At 44.7% G+C, this 27,976-nt stretch overlaps 1 protein-coding gene across 3 annotated transcripts; it reads left to right on the top strand.

Annotated features, from left to right (window-relative positions):
• The first annotated feature begins 32 nt into the window (after window positions 1-32).
• On the top strand, window positions 33-26,375 carry scaf11 (SR-related CTD-associated factor 11). Of its 3 annotated transcripts, none has more exons than XM_079494345.1 (15): window positions 33-259; window positions 4,614-4,657; window positions 5,903-6,048; window positions 6,515-6,598; window positions 6,958-7,037; window positions 7,552-7,631; window positions 7,945-7,982; window positions 8,691-8,764; window positions 9,177-9,302; window positions 10,469-10,569; window positions 11,175-13,901; window positions 14,552-14,880; window positions 17,529-17,702; window positions 20,545-20,664; window positions 25,422-26,375. In XM_079494345.1, exons 2-15 carry the CDS (start codon window positions 4,639-4,641, stop codon window positions 25,515-25,517), a joined length of 4,194 nt encoding a protein of 1,397 aa, XP_079350471.1. In that variant the 5' UTR covers window positions 33-259; window positions 4,614-4,638; the 3' UTR covers window positions 25,518-26,375. The 3 variants fall into 3 exon arrangements, with proteins under 3 accessions (XP_079350471.1, XP_079350470.1, XP_079350472.1); XM_079494344.1 differs by having other exon boundaries at window positions 4,611-4,657; XM_079494346.1 differs by lacking the exon at window positions 17,529-17,702 and having other exon boundaries at window positions 4,611-4,657.
• The last annotated feature ends 1,601 nt before the right edge of the window (window positions 26,376-27,976 follow it).

Genomic DNA, 27,976 nt, shown 5'->3' with positions numbered 1-27,976 from the left:
TAGTTGGGGAATTACAGTCAGCGACACCCAGTGGCAGCAGCTCGACTCGCATGTCTCTCACACTCAGACCGAGACGAGACATGTGGCTGAGACTTTGTCGCTACGTTGAGTCTCTAGTCAAACAGAACTGTAATTTAAAGGACGCACAATCCTTAACCATTTCATAGCAATAATACGTCGGTCGTAGACACACGGTACAAACGGTTCACAGCGTGTTGACCACCCGCAGTATCTGAGAGGAAGGCAGCAACGCTTTTTGGTAAGTAACCCACACAGTTATGACGAATGCTAACGGCTAGCTGTGGGAGAAGCTAGCGAAGCTAAGTAGCGGGATTTGTTCAAGAACAAGCTAATCCCGGCTAGGCTAGCCGCCGTTGGTTAGCAGCCAACCTATTGCTACACAACTGTTTACGACGCTAGCTTTGAACTATGACCTTCATTTCAACCTGGCGTGGCTAATATTAGATACTATTTTTTTTGTGCTATGTTTGCTAAAGAAAAGCCAGTGGCTAGGCTAGGCTAAGCTACCTGGGCTAACTAACCACTGACTGGCTGGCAGTGGTTTAGCTTAGTGCGTTAGCTCTTAGCTGCACGGCTAAAGCAACAACAAGCCAGTCAACCAACCGTGGTGCCACCACACTAGAGCAGACGTGTTGGCAGTTTGGCACCATCAGTGGTTTGGTCCTTGAGAAGGTTCCAGGTGGTCCCCATCGTGTAGCTAAATGGAGAGTTGGTAACCAAATGGACCCGGCTTAATGTAGATCTTTAAAGCGTAAGGTTTCATTTGACGCTCTCGAGAGTTAAATCATTGTCTGCGTTACTTAATTCACAAGAAGTCACACACAATTAGAGAATGTAGAATAATTAGTTATTTTGATCACCACATCAACATGGAATGGAAGTTTTGGGTCTGAGTCTGAGAGGAGAAATGTCACCAGTCGTCAAATAATAGTCCTTGATATGAAAAGGGTTGAAAACCTCTGCTCTGTACTGTATGGTTGGCACACTGGCACAGCAAGGCCGCCGCTGGCTGGCTTCTTGTTGTTGGCAGAAATATGCCAGCCTGCCCAGCGGGCATTACCGTGCCAGTGTGGTTGTGGTGGCGGTACCAGCAGCCATGCCATCCAAACAAACTGGTAGGAGGAAAAGAGTGTTTTAAGTAGCAGCAGCTAGCTGGCAGCAGGGCCACACACCTACACTATACTCGCCTCGGGTGTTTTTGTTAATCACACACAGTGGTGGAGAGTAACTACTGTACTTAAGTGCAATTTTGAGGCATTTGTTGTACACCTTTACTTGAGTATTTCCAATTTCCAATACGTTTGCTTCTACTCCACTACATCTCAGACAGAGACAAATATTGTGCTTTTACTCAACTGCATGCATTCATTTGAAAACTTTTAGTTACTAATTACTTTGGACCCATTGCATTGTGAGCTTGTAGAGCTGCCATTTTCAAAAGATTTTTTTTGTATACATTTGAAAACTTGAAATGAGACATTCTGCACAATTATTTTGATTTGAGTGCTTTTTCCCCACCACTGAACACACGAAACCTGGCGTCCCTACTGCCTACTCTGCTGTGCGTGTGGCTGAACATTCGGTGAAATTAAGTGAACACTTATTGGGCGAAAAAGAAAGTAGCAGATCTGCACCTCGTCTCGTTGACGCACAACAACAAAGGGTTTTTGCTGCCAACTCAGCTGCTAAAATGTTCGCATTGCTCAAACGTTGCATGTAGTTATATCGGATAAGAATCACTACGCATTCTGTTCTGTAGCTACATCAACGTGTCGACGAGGAGGACGTGTGTGTTACTGACTGTTTTCATCTGAAAAGAGTGTCGACGCGTCATTTATGCCTGATAGATATACGTCACTATGTAATTTTGAATTTAAAGTTGGAAAAAAAAATGCGCGAATTACAGTAAAATACACTAGGGTGTACGTTCAAGTTAGCAGGCTAGCTGCTAGCCTAGCACAGAATTATAACAGGAGGGAGGCCACTGTTGTCGAATATTGGCCAGAATAAAGTTGGACCTGCATAGGGTAGATTAGAACTGTTATCTATCAACACCTAAAACCTGTGTTACAGTATCAGTGTGTCTACCCAGGCCCGGAGGTTTTACTAAATCCAAGAGGACATGGGTCGGTGTGTGATCCTGGATCAGAAATGTTTAATTACAGGCCTAAAGCAAGGCGCAAGCAAGCCTATGAACTGTTTAGTGTTTACTATAACTGTCTAGCTAGAAACTTATTGGTATTCAAATTACTGGGACATGAATAAATTGTACACAATAGACGAAAGGGGTATTAATTACTCACTCTACTCTACTCACACTACACCATTAATCAATTAATTAATCATTTTGTTTGTTTTTAATTTCAGACGGCATGGTAAAATTGCAACATTTAGATATTAATAACAGTTTTCGATACAGTCACGACTCACCAGTTGATGAAATCATACTTTGTAAGCTCAAGATCAAGACCCTTTCCTATTTTTCACCTTCTAATTTCAATCTATTTACTTTGGCAAATGCAATAAACAGCACGTAGGCTAGGCTTAATCGCTAAGCGAAGTGAAAATTGAAAAAGACAAACACTTCCATCATGGTGGTTGTTTTGAATGCAGTATACTGACATTTGGCCATAATTACATAATTGGCCATCATGTCAACTATCACCAAGCTGTTTATAAATGGACAATCTTTAGAAACGAGGCAGATTGGGAACTCATGCCCATCCGGATGCTTTACATGTTGTCAGATTACGTAATGCATTGATTGAATACTTTTTGGCAGAAATGTAAATGGTGCAGAGTACAGTCAAACACTTAGTCCAGAAGGATATCGCAGAATAAATGTCCTTGCGGTCTTGTTTCCATTCAGGTCCCGAGTATTCAATTCATAATTATGAGTATGACAAATTCAGAACATCATACAGTTATTACTTGGAGGCCAACCTCGCGTCACCAGGCTTGCCAACTCTGAGGTTTTTTGTAACACAGACCAGGCTTTCCTGCGAGGTGGAAAGCCTGGTGACGCGAGGTTAATGGTGGTTCACCCACAACCAACATACATCATTAATAACGTAGTTGTTGGTTTGTGTACAACTGCAAATCCATGCCCTCAACCACATGACCCAAACAAACACTAAACGTCTTGTGCTTATGACTGACTGACTGACAAGGCCAGTTGCCCACAGTTGCCATGTGCAGTTGTTGTGTAATTTCAATTCAGATCAGGGCAGTTGCTTGAGCAGGACCACCAGATGTACTTTTTAAACCGTCCGGACCAGCTGAACTCTACAGGCATGTGCCCGCTGCGGCCAGTGAAAATGATATAATGCATTGGAAAAAAATCCTGTAGGAATTGGGCAAACACTGAAGTGCTTTCGCTCGGATGAGACGCTGGCCAACCCACAATAACTTCTGGGTGGCAAAGGTAGGGCATGTAGTTACATTTCTACCTACAGCCTTGAATGAGTTTCATGGCATCTCATTAAAACATGGCAAATGGCACATTTTTGTAACGCTTTCAATTCATTCAAACTAAGCTCTTCTGCGTTATATTAATTAAAAAATTGACATATTTTATATTTTTATTTTTAACAGTGAAAACGGCATATTATAGGTAAAGAGTGCTCTTATTTTACATTCCACAGACCAGAAGACAGCGCTCTGGCCACGTTCAGGTGTTTTTTACACAGCTATCTGGTGTTGTGTTTACAGTCTGTTGCGTTGAGCGAACGAGCACTTTCCTGGTCGGGCAAGCAGAAAGCAAACTCCACCTGCCCGAAAGTTTTATTTACCTGCCTGGTGCAGGTGGGCAACCCTTAGTGTCCAGTGTCCACCTCATGCACTTACAAATATGATGCTTATCGGCTCTAGTATGTGAGATTTGCTGCATACACACGCGTGCACACACGCGCACAGCGTTGCACGCATGTGCACAGCGTTGCACGCACACGTTCAGCACACAAGGCTGAACGCATGATCTCCTAGTGGAGATAATTAAATGAGGCTTAAAGTCCCCTTCCCCATGCCCCCATACATTTATAAACATTTGGCTTCTCCCCATAAAATGGCCCAACGGGAGCGTTGGATCAACGTGTGGTCTGAGGACCACCAAAGGTCTGCTGAGGTCCGTTTGCAACACAGGTCCCCACGGAAAGGAGTGGAGTGCGCACGCTTATCCGACACACCAAAAGTCTGACATGCGCAAATCACCCGTTGCTCTCGACATGCGTTGGTCCGACATACGGTGCGTCGTGCTTGCGGTTAGGGTTAGGGTAGGGTTTTGTGTAGGGTGTCGGACTGTTAGTATGTCGGAACTTATGCCTGTACCCAAGGAGTTGTATTTTATAATAATCACAACCTTTATGTAGGCCTAATCTGTAGGACAAGCTGCTCTCACTGCTATGTGCTATCCCACTGCTGCTTTCCTGTGGGTAGTATGTAGAAGTGGGTGACTGCTCTGCTCAACCCACCTGTATTAGCACAGATTCCAGATCTATGAGTGTCACATTTCTTTTCAAACTCTGCACCCGTGCTTTGCATTCTTTTTACATTTCTGACTGTACATGTTTCTTTCCTTTTTTTTCTCCTAGCAGCCACCTGGGCAGCAAGGGGCCAAAGATGACTGGATCTGGAAATGGTAAGTGTGAGAAAGTGTCAGATCAAGCTTTCAAAAAGTTCTGTTATTCCGTAGGTTACTTGACATGACAAAGCACTAAGTTCTGTCATTCCGTAGGTTACTTGACATGACAAAGCACTAAGTTCTGTCATTCCGTAGGTTACTTGACATGACAAAGCACTAAGTTCTGTCATTCCGTAGGTTACTTGACATGACAAAGCACTAAGTTCTGTCATTCCGTAGGTTACTTGACATGACAAAGCACTAAGTTCTCTCATTCCGTAGGTTACTTGACATGACAAAGCACTAAGTTCTGTCATTCCGTAGGTTACTTGACATGACAAAGCACTAAGTTCTGTCACACCATACCATAGGTTACTTGTGACAGGTGATTGGTCAGTTCAAGTTCAGACTTGTATGCCCAGTCCAAGGCTCCAAGCTTAACCCATTTTGACCTGATATTAGATTCTAAAAATGTCTTCTGCATCCTGACAGTTTTCTGAAAAAGCTATGTTTCTATGTCAGTCGTTCTTCGGCTTTTCAAAAATAGCAGACCTACAAGCTTGTAGATCTGCTATTTTTCAATAGCTAAATTATAACAATGTTTAAAACACCAAAAGGGGTTCCTGCCCAAAATGGGTTAAACGTGTTAAATGTATTCCATAATGCATTGCTTTTTATGGAAGAGCAGAGGGAATACACTATGCAGTGTTAGTGTTTTGCACAAAACCCTGATGTTTCCCTACAAAGCAACCAAAGGTATGGCATCCCATATCTTCAAAGTCTGATACCCCCGCCCGCTCGCTCAGATCAGCCAACACAGGGAGGCTGGCAGAATCTTCACTAAAACAGCCAGGACAACACTCCACACTATTCTCCCTTCTGGCTCTAAAACTGTGGAATTAACTCCCCATTGCAATTAGAACTTCAGGCTCACTCCCAATCTTCCACCTGAAAAGTCACCTCTTCAGACTCCACCTTAGCCCATAGCACTTTTGCCTTGTGGTGTTCTTGCTTAGTTTACTGTAAATGGCTAAATTGTAATTTATGGCTTCACCTTCATCATGCAAGTATTCCCTCTCAGAAAACGTAACATTTTATAAGAGCGTACAGGATAATGCTACTGGAAAGAATTTTGTATCCTGACATTCATACCTACAAAGTAGCCATTTCACCGAAGTCAATGTGAAATCATTGGTTCACATACTACTAGGGTTAAAGTACTTTCTTTTCTTTTAGCCATGATCTCTTTGGTTGTGTCCTCAGGTGGCCAGGGTCTGTCTGAGGGGACAGAGAGTGAGGAGGCAGAGCGATGTCCCATCTGCCTGGGCGTCCTGGTCAGGGGGGACCTGGCCATGCCCAACAGCTGCTGCCACGTTTTCTGTCTTGGGTGTCTCCTCACGTGGGCAGAAGTAAGAGTCTGTGGGTCCTATATTGTGTGGCATCTTCTTTTGCTGTATCTATCGTGACGTGTTGTGAGCTTGTAGATTGGTTATTTTCACTATTTAAAAAAAAGAAAAAAAACGTTTTTCAAAATAATTAAAAATGCCCATAAGACACCATGCAAAATAGTGCCCTGAATCTTTCACATCAACAGAAGCATTGTGATCATGTTTTTTACGTGCACAGTGTATAAAATATTAGAAATCCTCTGCTAATATCATCTCAAAGCCCTCCTAGACCTAATATTCTTTTTAACAATGTCTACATTTCAGTCATGACGTTAGACACGCTGCGTTAAGGCCTATTCATAGTCCTGTTTTCGGAGAAGAAAACAGGACTGTGAATAGGCCTTTAAGTGGCATCAAACAATTTCTACATCACATTGTGTGCCTGTACTTGATAGTATGTTTATTTTGATGTATTGTTGTTTTTCAGTCCCAGACGGTCCCATCTTGCCCAGTGGACAGAAGGCCTTTCGATAGCATTTACAAATGGGATAGAGCTCTCGGATGTGTTCAGGTCTGCATAACTGTTTCCATTTGGATATTATTTTACCGGTACATGAATTAATGAACGACATTAATGAACGACATATCTCAAAAACTGCTGGGGATTGCTGTGGGATGTTCCGTTCTGATGAACCTTATAATACCGATTTAGTTGTTTTCTTTGGCGCCACTGACGTAAAAAATAAACATGAAAACCAACATGAAAAAGAATCGTGATAATATCATGGATACTGCTTGAAAATGAATTGTGACATATAATATGACGGACACAGACTGCTTATCATGACATTTTTGACAATGAGTCATTTGAATGTAAAATTGCAGATTTACCTAATTTAATCTGCCATAATTTGTATGTAATCTTTTCAGATTCCTGTAAGGAAGAGAACGAACCAATCAGAAAACAAGAAATGCTTTTGCAGAGACCCAGAGCCAAACCCCTGTCTGAAGTGAGTGTCAGTTTACACAGCCATGAACTGTATTACATTGTTTGTTTGTTTTAAGTTTAAAACGGTTGTTTTCAACCAGTGGTCCCTGCAGCTAAATGATAGAGAGTTGTTAATCAAATGGACCCTTATTAGATCTTTAACCCATTTTGACCTGAGATCAGATTCTAAAAATGTTTTCTACATCCTGACAGTTTTCTGAAAAAGCTATGTTTCTATGTCAGTCGTTCTTCGATTTAAAAAAAATAGCAGACCTACAATCTCGTAGCGTGCCACTCGGTGGCGCGCTATGAGCTTGTAGATCTGCTATTTTTCAATAGCTAAAGTATAACATAATGCTAACACCAAAATTTTACGCTCTCAAGAGTTACACTATTGTTATTGTTAAACATCTTTGTTGTTTAATTTAATTTAATTTAAGTCTCATGAAATGGTGGTCCGTGGCTCAAATGCTGAATAAGGAGTTCTTTTGAAATGTTTGATCATGGTGTTTTTTTTTATATCATTTTCCACTTAGAAGCAAACAAGCAGCGAGGTTGAGACGACAAAAGCCAGAGAGGGCATTGGACACGAAAACAAAAGGGCTTGTGAGGAAATGTAAGTTAAATTGTCTGTCCACGTTGTAATCTTGTAGATCTTCTATTTTTTAAAGTATAACATTTATAAATATCACAGTAATATCTTGGTATTTACTATTTTTCAGTTATTTGTCTCATCTGCCCTGTGCACTTTCTTTTTTAAATTAAGAAGCCTAAAAGGCAAACGGAATTGTAATTTCTATTCATAATGTTCCAATTTCCAATGCCCCCCAAACACAATTAAATCGTTAATCACAATTATTTGTGACAATGAATCGTCAACTTAAATGTGTTTATCGTGACGGGCCTAAATATGTGGCTGTTCCCTCCAGGTAGCGATGAAGATCCCTCTTCAATAAACAGGAAAAAGGTTTGCCTTTTGCTTTTCTAACGGAAATGCATTGCTTTGAAACTGAAGCGCCACATGAAGCTCATTGTTTTCATACCATAGATAGATAGATACTTTATTTGTCCTTTTTCGGAAATTAGTTTTGTGCACAGCAGTCATCAGGATATACATAAAACATATGGAAACAAACGGATCACACAGTACATAGACAATAAAGAAACAATGCCAACAGAAGGCCACCAGTCATAGTTCCAAGAGGCATCACATCACACTTTATGCACAGAACTGAGAGAGAGCAGTGGTTCTCAAACTTTTTCATGTCAAGGACCCCCAAACTGACATTTATTAGCCTGCAGACCCCCATTTGAAAAGATATGCCAGGGACCCCATGAGAGAAGATTTTCTCAATTGTTGACATGCTTTAGTCTACGGACCCCCATTTAATCGCATTTCTATCTCTGTGACCCCGATTTATATTGTACATTTAGTCAAATCAATGTTAATTTAACTCTTGAGAGTGTACAACGGGGCCGGAAGTTATGCGGGAACGCCTACTGAGTGGCAAAAACCTACTTTCTGGCCTTGAGCCTGTACATCCAAACAGAAAAGACCTATCTATCTCATCGTATTAATTAAACAACATTAAACTCATTTTATGCATGCACATACCCTCTATTAGTACCACGCCCACATGAACACATATTTGTTGTTGTTGTTGTTTGTTTCCAGGTGAGAGGGACGCCGTGCTGTACTTGGTCACCCTCCACATTTGGCTCATTATTGAGCACCTTGACACAGGACACGTAAGTAGTTCCCAAAACCGAGTCATGAGATATTAGACTTGACTAAAATTATGCCACATTTATTCTCCTCCTCCAACCAATTCCAACTGCATAATCTTTGGTAAACTGTCACGAATCACGATTAAAGTTATCGAGTAATTGTCACACGAACAATTGAGATTAACAAGGTTTTTTGCATTGAACATTGGAACGTTACAATTTGTATTTCTGTTTGCCTCGTGTGTGAACTGATTTGTAAAGCATCAACGTCATTTCCCTGAGCGGTACTTCCGCCAAAATCCCGCAACTTCCGCCCAAAACAAATGATGGCGCCTACAGTGTAGGTCTTGCCCAGTGTGGTTTCCAATCCAGTTTTGATCGTTTTTATTTCAAACATACACTGTTCTCATAGTTTGTGCTCCTGTCTGTGCAGAGTGGAGCCCCATTGGGTCCCGGAGGACATGCCTTACGAGAGCGGCTATAGACAGTGCAAACGGCAGACACAGGACTGCCCGTGGCTCACTCCTGCTGCACCTATTGCTGCCAATGGTATTTCAAGGTAATACTACCCCCCTGCTATCAACCTGTCTTTATTTTTCTTAACGCATTTCATGTATTACATTTTATTTAAAAAAAAATCACCCATGTGAAGTGAGGGGCGCTCTTATCAGCTTTGCTTCATTGTTAACACCCTGAGCACACAGGATGAAGTTCTCCGCCCTTTCAATTAGTAACGCCCAGCGCTCAGGACGGACATTGATCAAAAGGACAGAGATTATTGATATCAAAACTTAGGCTGGGAGCGTCTGTTGCGCAACATTCAATGTTATTTTCCGGTGGGATGACATCGGAAATCCCCCCCCCCCCACCCCATTTTAGCAGACGAGTTTGAAAATCTTAAAACGTGAATAACTCTTGATCTAAATCATTCCGTCCAATTCCAAGAAAAGATTTTGTGTTAGACGGCCCACCGTGGTCCCGTCGCTAGTCGCGTTAGAATTAATCATACCTCCCGGGCCTACTGTCTGTCCCTCGAGTGTTTTGGCTACTTCAGCCACATCCGGGATAACATCCGGTCCGTCGCTAAATGTGCTCCGCTGCTATAAATCGCTGGGCGCTACGATTTAATGGATTAAATGACCCCTGGTGTTCGGGGTGTTAATGGGAATTTTGTTTTCGACCGAAATAGCCAATTTGCTCGTCTACATATGACGTAAATTCGTCTACATATGACGTAAATGCTCTATTCATTGTCAATGGGAATTTAATCTCTTTGTGTAGGACAAAAATACCGATTTGCTCAGACACATATATTATGACATTAATTCTCCATTCATTGTAAATGGCATTTAATGTTTGCGTTGTCTACATACGACGTAAATTCTCCATTCATTGTCAATTGGAGATTAATGTTTGTGTAGGACAAAAATAGCCAATATGCTCAGACACATGATGTAAATTCTCCATTCATTGTCAATGGCATTTTATGTTTGTGTTAGGGGACGGGGACAGAGATGGAAGTTGTAGGGATATTCTCCCTGGGCATGTTGAGGGAATCGGGGAACTCTACAGCTTTAAATGGAGATCATGTTTTAGACTGGGATCAATTAGCTTTTTCCAGGTTACATATCCGGTCTAGAGAGATTCGGCAAATTGGGAAATGTGTGCATTGAAATGACTCTAAATAGAATGGAGACTAATGTTGTTGTCCTGACATTTTCACAGGCACAGTTTCCATCCGCCAACTTGGAACCACAGTCCCTTTCCGTTGAGACCATTCTCCTCTCCCTTTTCCTCTACTACAGAATTTGGCTCGGGTCATTTTGGTAAGTCCCACTGTGCCGATCCTTTTCTTAAAGGTATATTCAGTGATTTCACTTAATTCAAATATCACTTATTTTTTTCTTTTTTGGATAATCCTCCTAACTATAAAGTGTGCTGACCATATAAGGAGTTCCTCCCTGTCCCCAGTGAGCCCCTGGGGTCAAAAAACCCTAGTTTCGGTTTGGGCTTTGGGTGGCAAAGCCTTCATCCAATCAGGATGAGAGGGGCCTTCCTCCAATCATGATCGAGTGGGGCGGGCATTGGTGCACGTGCTCTTGGTCTGTTGTACTTCCCCCACTGTAGAGCGTGTGCATGTGCACATCTTGTTACCGGGTGGACCGGGTTTTTTTCCAAATCACCCAAATCACTGAATGCTCCTTTAAAGTATGACTTTTGTAACTATTTTGCTTAGCCAAACTAAAAGCATTGTTGGGAGTGGAAGATCAGACGGAATACAGATCAGGTCGTTCTTAAAATGCAAATGAGCAATTTAGTTTTGCAATTGTGTTTCCAAGGCTTGTGTTGTGTTAAGAATTTGAAAAATGGATGAATAACTTAATTGAACAATGCATTAGGACGTCCTGCCAATGCTTTCGTTTTCTTCCAGTTTTTCAGGGCCGTGTTTGCGCAGTCACCTGTCCAAAAGGAGGAGAGAAGAGGGGCGGTCGGGCGTCCGGCTCCAAAGCCCCTACCAAAGACGCTCAGCCTGTGGCGTCCCGACGCTCTGGGCGCCACAGCAGAGGCCAGGAAGCAGCGGCTCCCGTGGAGGAGTCCACGACGTCCCAGCCGTCTCACTCCTCCGACTCCTCGGATTCCTCTGCCGGTCAGCCCAGCAAACCGGCCAGAGTCTCCCAGGCTGCCGCCAAGAAGAAGGGCAAGCAGGTAACCAACCGGAAGGCCAGTGGAAAAAGGAAAGCTCCGGCAAAGAAGAAAAAGGTCTCTCCACAAGTCCTCAGCAGCCCGACGGCAAGCGAGGGGGAGGAGGAGGAAGAGGAGGAAGGAGGTAATAAGGAAGAGAAGGAGGAAGAGGAGGAAGATGAAGTAGACGAGGAAAAACAGATCTCTGAGCTGCAGCACTCTGACGTCGAAGGGAGCCCCAAGAGAGACCACAACGGTTCCAGTCCTGCCGATGAAGAAGCTACCGCACAACCTTTGAGTGATGGTTCCAGCGCTGAGGATGAAGAAGATACTACACAGCCATTGAGTGGCGACGTGGAGCATGAAAGGGACGAGACTCGTGAACAATCTAATGAACAGAGCCCAGCACTAGAGGAGAAAGAGAAGAATCGGTCTTCGATGTCGAGCTCCCCTGCAAACAGCTGTCAGATGTCTCCTGTGGGTGACCAGAGTGAAATTGCAGAGGAACGGCCATATAGCCCTGCTCCCTCTGAAGACAAAGGTTCTGAACCAAATAGCCCTGTTCCCTCTGAAGAAAAGGGTTCTGAACCAGATAGCCCCGTTCCCTCTGAAGAAAAGGGTTCTGAACCAGACAGCCCTGTTCCCTCTGAAGATAATGGTTCTGAACATCCCGATAGCCCTGTTCCCTCTGAAGAAAAAGGTTCTGAACATCCAGATAGCCCTGCTCCCTCTGAAGAAAAAGGTTCTGAACATCCAGATAGCCCTGTTCCCTCTGAAGAAAAGTGCTCTGATGGTGTACCTTCTCCGTTGCCTTCCAACTCTCACAATGGACCTGCAGAGAGTCCCCAGTCTCTACACTCTGGCCAAGAGGCAGAGGAAGATGCAATGGAGGTATGTGCTGACTCACCAGAAGGCAACGATGAGGCGTCTGCGGTGAAAATGGAAGCGCCTGGTAGCTCACCACACCCTGAGTCACCCTCCACAAGGGATTCCCAGCAGAAAGTAGATGACGTAGGGGACGACAACTCTGAGGATTCCAAGTCAAGAATGCCCGACTCTCAAGAACAGCCATCAGATGAGCGAGCTGTGCAAGGCAGCAAAGACGACAATCTATCACAGGACGACACTAACGTCATCCCCATGGACTGCAGCTCCCCCACCAGTGAGCACGGCGACAATCTCATTGAACCACAGAGCGAGGATGCCAACCCAACTGGCACGGTTGCTCCCACACCGGCCAGCCAAGTCGCCAAGGAGGCAGCAAGCGACAAGGGCAGGCGGGAACGGGAGCGCAGCCAGGACCGGAAGAACGGCAAGCAGCGGCGCTCTCGTTTCCACTCGCCCTCTTCCACCTACAAACGGGATTCCAGCAAGCAAGAAGCATCGTCGAGACGCTCGCGCTCAAGGTCCAGGGAGCGCACACAAGATCGGGATGGCAGTCCGACCTCCAGGCGCTCCTCTCGCGGCCGCAGCCGAGACGGTGAGAGGGACAAGGAGAGGGATGGTGACCGAGACAAAGAGAGGGACAAGGAGAGGGATGGTGACCGAGACAAAGAGAGGGACAAGGAGAGGGATGGTGACCGAGACAGAGAGAGGGACAAGGAGAGGAATGATGAGAGGGACAGTGAGAGGGATGGAGACAGAGACCTTTCCAGGAGAGAACGCAGTCGCGAGAGGAGGCGGCGACGGTCCCGGAGTCGCTCCAGATCTCGGTCCAGATCCGGGTCGAGGTCCCGGACGAGATCCCACAGGCGAGGAGGGCCCAGCCCAAACCGCTCGGCCTCTAGTGATCGCTCTCCCCAGAGGAAGGAGCGCAGCAGGGGAGGCTGGAGGTCTGCGCAGCAGAGCGGAGGGCCGGCCAGTGACTCGCGGAGGAATCCCTCCGATCATCTACCACCCCGGGGCGCCGCCAGCGGCGGCCGCTTCGAAAACGGAGCCTTCACAGACCCTTCACCCGATCCCCCTGCGTGGTCTAACAATCCGGACCCGGACTGGGTGACGGAAAAGACCAAGAACGACGAAGCCAAGAACCGTGACTCGGTTGGAGGACGTTGGGAGGATCAGCGGCGAGGAGGAGGAGCAAGCTGGGGAGGTTCGGAGCGAGGTCGCGGTGGCGGTGGCGGGGGGGGACCGGGGGGTTGCAACCGTTCCTTCTATAGCCAGCAGGGAGACACGGCCGGAGGAGACAACAACCGCTGGCAACCCCGGAACAACTTCTCAGGGACGGGCAGCAATTCAGGGACCGACGCGTACAGCCGCTTCAACGAGAACCGGGGCGGCGGACGCAGGAAAGAGCCGGATCAGGGAGACTCTGTGCTGGACCGCTCGGGGTGGTCGTCGGCCTCCAGCTGGGCGGTGAGGAGGACTCTACCGGCCGACGTGCAGGACTATTACTCCAGGAGGGAGAGAGGAGGAGGAGGAGGAGGAGGGGGAGGAGGATGGAACCGACCGGAGGAGGAGCAGGCAGCTGCAGCAGGTGAGCTCGCCATTATTACACATTTAAGTTGACCATTAATTGGGTGCCTGCTGGCCTAGCGGTCCAGGCGCATGTCTCTCCCCGTGTCTCCCTCCCAATTTCATGTCTGTCTTCACTTAATCTTTCCTGTCTGTCTTCACTTATAACTATCAATAAAGGCAGAAAAACATATGAATGAAGAATACTTTGCTTTTTAAATCATAAAATGCACAGGGGCTATCATACGGGGGCAAAATCGGTGAAAAACTTTGGTATTATTTTACAATATTCCTTAAAAAAATGGAGCTGGGAACTTCTCCTTTGGTCCACCCATTCCTGGGACATGCGAGAATGGTCCAGTGAGGGAAAATAAATCCCATTGTGGGTGTATGGGATTTTTCTCTATCACTAAACGGTGTAAACACGGGTGAAATTCACCCGAACACGTGTCTAGAAATAACCAGGAATGTGGGCAGGGAAACAAACCTACCTTCTATGAGCATCATGAAGGTACTGAAAGACCCACCAACCTCAGACAACCTCAGCAACATTATGAAAATTCCACAAATATAATTATATTTTTGGAATTTTCATAATTTTCATAACCCGTCAGGGTGAAAATCACCCGTATTTAGTGTTCTAGGGTTAAATATGTTAACCCTCCCTTTCAGATCCTCCCAAAAGCGAGCCTCTCTTGCCGCTCCCGGGCAACGCTCCGGTGCCCGTGCTCAACGTGATGCCCTCTCACCCGCCTCCGCTCCTGCACCATCCCTACCCCGTGGCGGGGGGCGGCGGCCGGGGCGCTCCGCCCGTCGCGCAGCAGCCCGCGGCGCCGTACGCCATGACGCCTCAGGTTCCCATGCACCTGCACCCCGCCGTGCCTCTCCTGCAAGGCCCTCCGGGGGGCACTCAAGGCCTGCCTCCCCCACCCCCGCCGCCCCCGCCCATGCAGCAAGGCAGCCAGATGACCACAGCCCACCCTGACAGAGACACGATACAAGTACGAACTTAATAATAATACAACTTTATTTGTATAGCACCTTTCATGACATGAAATACAGCTCAAAGTGCTTTACAAAGCAATAGAGGAAAAGCAAAGGCATAACACAACATTAAAATAATAGCAGTAATGCAATACAGTGAGGACATGAATAATGACAAGGATTTTAAAAGTGCAACTAAAAAGTGTAGAAGTAGGTCTTGAGCTGTGCTTTAAAAATGTGCTTTGTCAAATGTATAGTGGGAGTTTGTTCCACGTCGTCGGTAGAAGCAGAAAGCTGCTTCCCCGTGTTTTTTAGTTGCCATTTTTTTAGGCACATCGAGCAGGCCAGCAGTGGAGGACCTGAGGGGGGCAATTCGGGACATATCTAGGCAGGCAGTCATGTAGGTAGGAATGAGACCATTGAGAGCTTTATAAACAAGTAAAATAATTTTAAATCAATCCTAAATACAATCGGGAGCCAATGCAGTGAAGCTAAAACAGGAGTAATATTTTCTCTCAACTCACTACTTACTTACATATGCTCCAGGAATGGGTACCTTCTTCCAGACATACTAATTTATTTGTTTCAATCATTGACTTTATTCTGGCTGGAATGTAGAGAGATTTTGAACGGTGTTTATTCAATATTGTCGTCAATAAAATGGCATAAGTTTGTAGGGATGGGCATTTTAGGAATTTCAAGTTGGCTAATCTTATTTTTAGGATGCAGACATGGTTACATCCAACTAGTGCCGTATGAAAGATTATTAAAAGTCGGCCGCAGGGCACATAGCCTACACTGTTAAGGTGCTGGCCACAGCAAAAACCAAAAACTAGAAGAGAGGAATGCGTAATACATTGATTCATAGTCCCAGCTCAGACATATTATTGTTTAATGAGCCAATGTTTCGACCCATTTGCCTTCGTCAGAACACGCTGAATTTATTCACACACTTCATGCTACATTATGGAGACATCTGTCGGAATAAACTGAGTTTCAATCTACAACACTGAGTGTTATCTGCTTGCGGTCATGCCCATAGACACTGACCTGTATGGTTATTAATGGAAATCAAAGCCATTTGGTCATTTAACACGATCATTCCCAGGAGAGTGCCCTAGATTAGCAGATACGAGGCATTGTTTCTGCCGCGCTAACAGGCTAGTGAACGGAACGCTAATATGACCGAAGAGCAAAGCGTACGGTGGCCGAGAGTCCGACTCAAAAATAAAAAAAGGAAAAAATTCAGAATATTCTTCTCTCGCCTGATATTGAGGATGCGCTAGGACGTGTACACACTTCCTATGGATGCGTCGGTTGGATTCCCTATGACGTTTCCAGACGTCATACGGATGGAATGTGTTAAGATGAAGAAATATCAGTCATTCCATGCAATTCTTATAAACATTATAATATAAAGTAAAGCAATCATGTTCAGGAGACGGGTGTATATGGCATCGGTTTTCTAAACCGTGCACTCGATACGCTCTTACTGTGAACTACTCAACTGAGTGCTTGCTTCTTCTCCTCTTCAAGTTTACCTGTTTTCTAACCACCTGCCACGCAGTGAAAAACTCAGCTTGTAACCTTGGTGGTAGCGCTGCCTTACATCAAGTGAAATCAATAAAAGGTTATTCATACCTCGTGGTCTCACGATCAAGCATTCCTATCGCCATCTGGTAGTCCACAACTGTTCTCCACCAGATCTTTCACTTTTCATGCCCATCCCTAATCTAAGGCAAAGTCTGAGTGAGAACATTTCAAAAGAAACCAGGACTGTGCTAAATGAGATGAAGCACTTTGTAGTGTTTGTAAATTGTGGCGATACAATGTGCATGCTTGATCGTAGACATAGGAAGGTAGACGCCTCGTTCGCCGTTGCAATTCATTGGAGCCGAAGGAGGCGTCTACCAGTTTCTATGTCTTTGTGCTTGAGAACCTAGTGTAAAGGATGCACCATTATACTGACGGGCCTACTGGACCACGGTAAGTACCATTTAGCAAACTTAGCAAAAATTCAGCATAGAGCAAACTAGGTTAGCCTAGTGGGCAAATTGTCACTGTCTGTCGGAAACCTTGTATGTACTCTGTACTGTCACTTTTCAGGAAATGGGGGGGGGGGGGGGGGGGGGGGGGGAGAGAAAGCGTTATTTAGTCAAAGCTCTTGTTAACCCATTTTGACCTGAGATCAGATTCTAAAAATGTCTTCTACGTCCTGACGATTTTTCGATTTAAAAAAAATAGCAGACCTACAAGCTCGTAGCGCGCCACTCGGTGGCGCGCTATGAGCTTGTAGATCTGCTATTTTTCAATAGCTAAAGCATAACATAATGCTAACACCAAAAGGGGTTCCCGCCCAAAATGGGTTTTAATAGTAATTCATTGGTTAAATTCTTATAAAACCCACAGACACTCTTAACCACGTTTAAACTGGCATCTCTATCTAAAAAAGGGCAAATAGCTGTCCTATTACTTTTGTGCGACACTGGTCACACGGCAAAGTATAAAATAAGGCCTTAAATGTATGAGAAAATGAGATGGAAACATAAGAGATACAAGGTTTCCGTCTGACGGTGACGAAATGGAATAGCGTGAGGAGGAGTGAAAGTGTTAAGTTCCATTTAATTAACGACAACAATCCCATCATCGTTGGGTTCAACCCTAGATGGCGAGCGGCCTGGCAAGTTACGGAAAGCCTCCTTTGCTGCCCACCCCAACCAAAGCTGCTGCCGTTGTCCCTACAAGCCAGGGTCGGCCCTCGGCCAATCAGGCCCTGCCATCTTCTACCACGCAGCCCGGCCAGCACAAGGCTCAAGCTGATAGCTCCAAACTAGACCAGGTATCTCAATGCCTCTCGCTATTCAGGAGTTGACACTAAACGGTCGACCGACCACGCCGTGGCGAGTGAATGATAAAACGTTTCGTGGGCAAGTGGAGTTTGCTTTCAGCTTTGCCCCGACGGGGGCAAGTGCGTTTGGATGGGGAAGCAAGCGTCTTCATTAACCCATTCTGACCTGAGATCAGATTCTAAAAATGTCTTCTACATCCTGACAGTTTTCTGAAAAAGCTATGTTGCTATGTCATTTTTCAAAAATAGCAGACCTACAAGCTCGTAGCGCGCCACTCGGTGGCGCGCTATGAGCTTGTAGATCTGCTATTTTTCAATAGCTAAAGCATAACATAATGCTAACACCAAAAGGGGAACAAATAATGTTGCCTTTTTCATAAGTAGCAGCTCATTCAGATAACTGACTGTCGCCACTCTGCCGTTTATCGATTGGATTTAACATGCATTTGTACTTTTCGGGCAAGTGGGTGTGACCTTTGGGCAAGTAGAACATGACCTGTATTTTCCCAAGGGGCAAATGCCTCTGAGACCTTAGTGTCAACTCCTGGCCTCTGCTATCTTGTAAAGAGCTTTGATTCTGAAAAAGAAATAATAATAATAAAAGAATAATATAATACTGAATGTACTATTACTAGAAAGTACGTGTGCCCCTCCCCCTACCCAGTGAAACTGGGCATGGAGAGACAGATGACCCACTGAAAGCACTTCATAATAATAAGTCATCGACTCTGGGTTTAGCCCCACCGTAAAGACAGACAACGGTGAAGAATAGTTTAAATGGGCTAATTCCACAGTTCATTGTCTCCACCAGGCCGAAGGCATGGGGAGAGAGTATGTTTTGCACTCCGTCCGTGTGTCCGTCCGTCCGTCCGTTATCAGCTAATCTCCGGCACCGTTGGCCCGATCCATGCCAAACTGTGCACACACACTCCCTGGATGCCAACGACGAACCACTGCCCCAAATATTCCTCAACGGCCTGTTATAGCGCCACCATGAGGCCGATTTAGGCAAAACACATTTCTGTAGATTACTCGTACACATGTTATCCATACATCACACAATTCGGTTTACACTATCTCCATAGTCATGTGATCAACACAGATCTGCACAATTTCCCATCTTCCATCCTGATTGGCTAAGATTGGCTTCCAAAGCTCACATGATTGGTCCGTTTCGAACAAAATGCCACAAATCACAAACACAGTGTCCAATTTCCATGAAATTATACACACACATTTCCACTAGGCCGAGGACGACATGCCGCTATTTTTCCCCCCAAATCAGCCTCATGGTGGCGCTATAACAGGCCAATTCCTGTTTTTACCTATAACTGCATCGATCTGTATACAACTTATGTATGCGCACTCCCTAGAGGCCATGGAAAAACATTTTCCCTGCATCCCTCCACATCTGCCGGTTATAGCGCCACCATGAGGCCGATTTCTGCAAAACACATTGTTTTGCACAGATTTCATCCAAATCTCACGCAAATCGGTACACATGATCTCTGTAGTCATGTGATCAAGACGAGCCTTTTGGATTTCTCAGATTCTACACTGATTAGCTAAGATTGCCTTCCAAAGTTTTCAGGAGTAGCCCGTTTTGTACAAAATGCCTGATCCAGAATTCTATCAGAGATGTTATGAGTGATCTGGCTCTGCATTTCCTCAACAAAATGAAGAAGATTGTTGCAAGAAACAAACAAAAAAACATGTTTATATTACTCCTAAACATTTTGCCAAACATCACACACACTCCTATCCTCCTGGTGGAGACCTGTGCCCAGAAGGGCACTTTTTCTAGTTACTACATAGTTTGCAGACTGTACAAACTGTACAAGACTGCATAGCCACGGTATATGGTTGGTACTATGCCACACCTACTGTACCAAATCGGATTGCATGATCTGACCTTAAGGCATTTTATAATGCCTTAATAACTCATGAACATATTGCCCACCAAGGACGTCATTTGATTCACTGTTAGAGTCTCAATTAATGGAATTAATGAACCAGGAAATCACGTGGTCGCTAAAACTCGCCTCCCATCGTCCACGTGTGATTATGAATCCCACCAACGTTCTAGGTTAGACCCCGCCTTAACAATGTGTATTTGGATCCCGGGGCAGGCATAGTTTCACTGAGGTTAACCCATTTTGGGCGGGAACCCTTTTTGGTGTTTTAAACATTGTTATAATTTAGCTATTGAAAAATAGCAGATCTACAAGCTCATAGCGCGCCACCGAGTGGCGCGCTACGAGCTTGTAGGTCTGCTATTTTTGAAAAATCGTGAAAATGTGGCGCAATTTCTTTTTTCAGAACGAACGTTTTTAACTCAAATCTTTGCTTCTGGGGGAGGTCCCTGGAACAACATATTTTCAGATGGGGTTCAGCGGTCTCTTACATAAAAAAGTTTGGCGTCCTTGACATGAAATATTGAGCACCACTGATACAGAAACATAGGTATTTCAGAAAACTGTCAGGAAGAAGACATTTTTTTTAAATGTAGACGTCAGGCCAAAATGGGTTAAGGTTAGGTTTAGGCATAGTTGCGAAAACAAGAACTGTCAATCACAGCGGCTACTGGCCAATCACACTGGAACTGTGGTGGGATCCATAATAAAAGGACGCATCGTGCACTCCCATGTTAGAGAATGTTCTAGAATGCTCATATCTCCCTTCCTGTATCGCTCCACTTCAGCCGGTGACCACCATTCAATTTCCAATGGATTGATGGTTTTACAAGCTTCTTTTTTTTTTTAACCAAAAAGAAAAGAAAGTAATAACTGTACGTTTTTTTTGCAATAACATTTCCTCGCTTGTGTGTCTGTAGAGACAACAGATTCAAGAGCGAGCCGTGAATGAAGTGAAGAACGCCATGAAACCCTACTACCAAAAGAAGGAGATCACCAAGGACGAGTACAAGGAGATTGTCCGCAAAGCGGTGGAGAAAGTGAGTGTCTCTTCATCACTATTGGAACGTTTGTACTGCTCTGTATTAACCCATTTAGGCCTGACCTCGAAATAAAAAAAAAAATATTCTAAATAAATATTCTTCTAAAATATTTTCACAATTTTTCAAAAATAGCAGACCTACAAGCTCGTAGCGCGCCACTCGGTGGCGCGCTATGAGCTTGTAGATCTGCTATTTTTCAATAGCTAAATTATAACATGATGTTTAAAACACCAAAAGGGGTTCCCGCCCAAGATGGGTTTAAGCGGTTGCCCACAACACCACACTTTTTAGTCCACAACGGGCCTACCTACACGAGAGTACATATCTATCACCATGGCAACGGGCCTACCTACACGAGAGTACATATCTATCACCATGGCAACGGGCCTACCTACACGAGAGTACATATCTATCACCATGGCAACGGGCCTACCTACATGAGAGTACATATCTATCACCATGGCAACGGGCCTACCTACACGAGAGTACATATCTATCACCATGGCAACGGGCCTACCTACACGAGAGTACATATCTATCACCATGGCAACGGGCCTACCTACATGAGAGTACATATCTATCACCATGGCAACGGGCCTACCTACACGAGAGTACATATCTATCACCATGGCAACGGGCCTACCTACATGAGAGTACATATCTATCACCATGGCAACGGGCCTACCTACACGAGAGTACATATCTATCACCATGGCAACGGGCCTACCTACACGAGAGTACATATCTATCACCATGGCAACGGGCCTACCTACACGAGAGTACATATCTATCACCATGGCAACGGGCCTACCTACACGAGAGTACATATCTATCACCATGGCAACGGGCCTACCTACACGAGAGTACATATCTATCACCATGGCAACGGGCCTACCTACACGAGAGTACATATCTATCACCATGGCAACGGGCCTACCTACATGAGAGTACATATCTATCACCATGGCAACGGGCCTACCTACACGAGAGTACATATCTATCACCATGGCAACGGGCCTACCTACACGAGAGTACATATCTATCACCATGGCAACGGGCCTACCTACACGAGAGTACATATCTATCACCATGGCAACGGGCCTACCTACACGAGAGTACATATCTATCACCATGGCAACGGGCCTACCTACACGAGAGTACATATCTATCACCATGGCAACGGGCCTACCTACACGAGAGTACATATCTATCACCATGGCAACGGGCCTACCTACACGAGAGTACATATCTATCACCATGGCAACGGGCCTACCTACATGAGAGTACATATCTATCACCATGGCAACGGGCCTACCTACATGAGAGTACATATCTATCACCATGGCAACGGGCCTACCTACACGAGAGTACATATCTATCACCATGGCAACGGGCCTACCTACACGAGAGTACATATCTATCACCATGGCAACGGGCCTACCTACACGAGAGTACATATCTATCACCATGGCAACGGGCCTACCTACATGAGAGTACATATCTATCACCATGGCAACGGGCCTACCTACACGAGAGTACATATCTATCACCATGGCAACGGGCCTACCTACACGAGAGTACATATCTATCACCATGGCAACGGGCCTACCTACACGAGAGTACATATCTATCACCATGGCAACGGGCCTACCTACATGAGAGTACATATCTATCACCATGGCAACGGGCCTACCTACATGAGAGTACATATCTATCACCATGGCAACGGGCCTACCTACACGAGAGTACATATCTATCACCATGGCAACGGGCCTACCTACACGAGAGTACATATCTATCACCATGGCAACGGGCCTACCTACACGAGAGTACATATCTATCACCATGGCAACGGGCCTACCTACATGAGAGTACATATCTATCACCATGGCAACGGGCCTACCTACATGAGAGTACATATCTATCACCATGGCAACGGGCCTACCTACACGAGAGTACATATCTATCACCATGGCAACGGGCCTACCTACACGAGAGTACATATCTATCACCATGGCAACGGGCCTACCTACATGAGAGTACATATCTATCACCATGGCAACGGGCCTACCTACATGAGAGTACATATCTATCACCATGGCAACGGGCCTACCTACACGAGAGTACATATCTATCACCATGGCAACGGGCCTACCTACATGAGAGTACATATCTATCACCATGGCAACGGGCCTACCTACACGAGAGTACATATCTATCACCATGGCAACGGGCCTACCTACACGAGAGTACATATCTATCACCATGGCAACGGGCCTACCTACATGAGAGTACATATCTATCACCATGGCAACGGGCCTACCTACATGAGAGTACATATCTATCACCATGGCAACGGGCCTACCTACACGAGAGTACATATCTATCACCATGGCAACGGGCCTACCTACACGAGAGTACATATCTATCACCATGGCAACGGGCCTACCTACACGAGAGTACATATCTATCACCATGGCAACGGGCCTACCTACACGAGAGTACATATCTATCACCATGGCAACGGGCCTACCTACACGAGAGTACATATCTATCACCATGGCAACGGGCCTACCTACATGAGAGTACATATCTATCACCATGGCAACGGGCCTACCTACACGAGAGTACATATCTATCACCATGGCAACGGGCCTACCTACATGAGAGTACATATCTATCACCATGGCAACGGGCCTACCTACACGAGAGTACATATCTATCACCATGGCAACGGGCCTACCTACACGAGAGTACATATCTATCACCATGGCAACGGGCCTACCTACACGAGAGTACATATCTATCACCATGGCAACGGGCCTACCTACACGAGAGTACATATCTATCACCATGGCAACGGGCCTACCTACATGAGAGTACATATCTATCACCATGGCAACGGGCCTACCTACATGAGAGTACATATCTATCACCATGGCAACGGGCCTACCTACACGAGAGTACATATCTATCACCATGGCAACGGGCCTACCTACATGAGAGTACATATCTATCACCATGGCAACGGGCCTACCTACACGAGAGTACATATCTATCACCATGGCAACGGGCCTACCTACACGAGAGTACATATCTATCACCATGGCAACGGGCCTACCTACATGAGAGTACATATCTATCACCATGGCAACGGGCCTACCTACATGAGAGTACATATCTATCACCATGGCAACGGGCCTACCTACATGAGAGTACATATCTATCACCATGGCAACGGGCCTACCTACATGAGAGTACATATCTATCACCATGGCAACGGGCCTACCTACACGAGAGTACATATCTATCACCATGGCAACGGGCCTACCTACACGAGAGTACATATCTATCACCATGGCAACGGGCCTACCTACACGAGAGTACATATCTATCACCATGGCAACGGGCCTACCTACACGAGAGTACATATCTATCACCATGGCAACGGGCCTACCTACACGAGAGTACATATCTATCACCATGGCAACGGGCCTACCTACACGAGAGTACATATCTATCACCATGGCAATCTGGGAACGCATCACCCGGCCCATCAAACGGCGTTCAAATTTGATGGGGATATTATTGTTTAGCTCAGTTCTCTCAAAGCATGCACATACATGACTGTAGGCCCAAACCACAGCAATGATTTGAGACGACACGAAACGGTGTGATATGTCCCCGTTGCACGTCGGCGCATGTCGTCGCAAGTGATTCAATTCAAAGGAGCTTTATTGTCGTGTGTGTGTGTGTGTGTGTGTGTGTGTGTGTGTGTGTGTGTGTGTGTGTGTGTGTGTGTGTGTGTGTGTGTGTGTGTGTGTGTGTGTGTGTGTGTGTGTGTGTGTGTGTGTGTGTGTGTGTGTGTGTGTGTGTGTGTGTGTGTGTGTGTGTGTGTGTGTGTGTGTGTGTGTGTGTGTGTGTGTGTAAAACACTTGTTGCCACGGTAACCCAGCGGTTTACGCTACATTGCAAAAACACTTGTTGCCGCGGTAACCCAGCGGTTTACGCTACGTTGCAAAAATCATTGCTGTGGAAACATAATCGTTGCAGCTCGACGCACCTCAGCGCTTTGTGTGTGATATGATCATGTGACCAGTCAAGGCACCTTTCTGTTGCAAGGAGGAGGATCATTGCTGTGGTTTGGGCTGTACATGCAGTATTCATCATGGAATACTTAATTCATTACTTAATTCAATAATTCATCATCATCAGTATTCATCCTGGATTATAGTTCTCTGTCGCCACCATTGATTTCAGTCATTTGGATTCCATAGAAGCCAGCATGTCTTCTGTGAAAGCATGCTGCTGCGCACGGAAAATAGCTGAGCTTTTAGATTGGCTATTTTTGCTATTTTGTGAGCTTGTGGATTGGCTCACAAGATTCATTATTTTAAGATGAAAGAGTATTTGAAGTGATCAAACTTGCAATAGAATACAAGTTTAGAAGCATCTTCCTGAAACATGAATGGTCTCGGAAATGTCATGATTTCTTCAGCTGGTCTGGCCTAAAACATCATTACATTTTCATCTGTCTTGAGATGTTATTTTTGCTATATTCCATGAGTACTGCGTATCCATTGCTGTTTAGAAACCGGGCCGTTCCTCTAATTCTCCATTAACGCTGTGTGTTCTTGAGATGTTATTTTTGCTATATTCCATGAGTACTGCGTATCCATTGCTGTTTAGAAACCGGGCCGTTCCTCTAATTCTCCATTAACGCTGTGTGTTCTTTCTGATGACTGAATGCATAGGTCTGTCACAGTAAGAGTGGCGAGGTGAACTCCAGCAAGGTGGCCACCTTGGTGAAGGCCTACGTGGACAAATACAAGCACGCCCGCAAGAAATGAAGCCCCGCCCTGCGACGCCAGCTGGCATGACGACGACCAGACAAACAAACAAACACCCCCACCACTGGCTGCTCAAGTGCAATTTTCCTCCAGCTGGATTTTTTGGCCTCCAAAACCCCGACCCGAGGACCTGGAGAGCCCACCTCTGTTTTTTGATATCTGTACCTTTCATTAAATGAAGATTCTCCTTTTTTTTTTCTTTTTTTTCTTCTTTTTTTTTCTATAGATTTTCATATTTTGTTAGAAAAGATTATCCAATCGTAAAAATTGTAATGCAAGAGCCCTTTATTTTGCATAGATCGTTATGGCTTGGGAAGTTAATGTAATGAGCCTGGGAAAGCTTTAGCAGGGTCGTGATTTAAGAGCAATTTCTCAGGCGAGATGCTTCGTGAACCACAATAGCTAATATAATGGGAAACGTTGTCCTTGTTGGTGCCAGCTGGTACGACAGATTTCTCCTCTTTTAAAATCATGGTTTCCTGATTAAATAGCTTATTATACATTTAATAAGGTAATTGTTTCACTTTCAAAAAGAATTATGATAATTCAAATGAAAGCGTAATTTGGAGAAGTAAAAAAAGTAAAAAAAAAAAAAAAAGTGCATTGCCTTTATTATGATCAGCCAGTTAAATAAGGGCTGGAGTCTTTGTGAGTGTGATTGTATCAGGGACCTGATTGGTGAATAGTCAGGAAGTGTGATGGCCAATCAGCAGTGAGTGTGTGATGTAAGGTGCGGGTCCAGGGTGGTCAGGTGAACGGCCTCTACCCGTACATTGTAATAAATAAATGTCGCAGCTTGAAAACATGAACTGTGCGAAAACACCCCAGAGAGTAGTGAAATAAATTAGCTGCTTCCTGTGTCTGTCTCTTGTGTTTGTAATATAGCTGGATTTTGTATACATTTCAAAAGTGTTTCTGTAGTTACCCCTAGCTGCAACATGATCGGGACAGCCCTAGTATCAATATTATATCCATATCATTTATTAGACAATAGAAGTTCATTTCAGGCCTCATTGTTAACTTGACTGTCTTTGCATAGGTCAGTGGTTTTCAACCAGTGGCCCGGGGGCCCCGGGGGGGTTTCCTGGTGATCCCCCAGCTAAATGATGGAGAGCTGGTAACCAAATGGACTCTTATAGATCTTTAACTCTTGAGAGTGTAAAATGAAACCAAATGGACTGTACGGGTCCATTTGGTTTCATTTTACACTCAAGAGTTACATCAACCCATTTTGGGCAGGAACCCCTTTTGGTGTTAGCATTATGTTATGCTTTAGCTATTGAAAAATAGCAGATCTACAAGCTCGTAGCGCGCCACCGAGTGGCGCGCTACGAGCTTGTAGGTCTGCTATTTTTGAAAAATCGAAGAACGACGGACAGAAACAGCTTTTTCAGAAAACTGTCAGGATGTAGAAGACATTTTTAGAATCTGATCTCAGGTCAAAAAGGGTTAATGTTAAACATCTGGATTACTTCTACAGAAGTCTACATAATTAGAGAATGTAGAATTGTTATTTTTGATCAATGTTTGCCAACAGTATGGGATTGTGTGTCAACGCTAACATAATATTCATTAGTCTTGAGTCTGAGAGGCTGAATGTCATCAAATTGTGGTCCGTGGCTCAAATGCATCAATAATGGACCTTGATATGAAAAAGGTTGACAACCACTGTGACATATACATTTTATGTCTGTTGGCGCCCTCTACAGGCCGAGAGGTTGAATTGCAGTGATGTCCTACTCCAAACTAAAAAGGACAGAGCGAGTGTCCAACAGTGGTGGAAAGTAACTTAGTACATTTACTCAAGTACAATTTTGAGGTATGTTTTACTTTGAGTATTTCCAGTACTTTTACTTCTTTAAATCTCAGAGGTAAATAATGTACTTTACTCCACTACAATTATTTGAAAACTAGTTAGGCCTACTATAGTTACTTTATAGATTTGGATTATTATTACAAAACATACATTGACCGCTTTAGCCCTGCATACATTTCGGCCATTTGAAAATAGCTGATCTACAAGCTCCCAATGCGTCTCATCGGGAGATCTGCTATTTTGAGATCTGATCGTAGATCTGCTATTTTCAAAAGAGTTTTATTTGCAAACTTATATGGGACATTTCTGCACAATGAGCACTTTCTAAATTGCAGTGCAATTGATTTGACTGCAATTTGATTGACTTTACTTAAGTAAAAAAGTTCCACCACTTCTGATTTAAATAACTTGTATTGAACACTGGTGTAAGACCTTATTACCTAACAAACTACTATACAAACTGTTCAAACTGTGTCTAAATTGTCAAATAATATAAGAAAGGCAATTATTTCAGTCATTGTGAGCTTGTCGATTGGCCTTTTCCCACAATATTTATCTAGAGCAGTGGTTTTCAACCAGTGGCCCTTGAGGGGGTTCCAGGTGGGCCCCAGCTAAATGATGGAGAGTTGGTAACCTAATGGAC

This window comes from Electrona antarctica, assembly GCF_951216825.1.
Source record: "Electrona antarctica genome assembly, chromosome: 23".
Classification (NCBI taxonomy): Eukaryota; Metazoa; Chordata; class Actinopteri; order Myctophiformes; family Myctophidae; genus Electrona; species Electrona antarctica.
Note: the sequence above shows the minus strand (reverse complement) of the source record. Positions and strands in the feature narration are given on the sequence as shown.

Coding starts and splice junctions, on each gene's coding strand:
- scaf11 (XM_079494345.1), top strand. Junction 6,049..6,514: donor GTCTCCTCACGTGGGCAGAA/GTAAGAGTCTGT, acceptor GTTGTTTTTCAG/TCCCAGACGGTCCCATCTTG. Junction 6,599..6,957: donor GAGCTCTCGGATGTGTTCAG/GTCTGCATAACT, acceptor TAATCTTTTCAG/ATTCCTGTAAGGAAGAGAAC.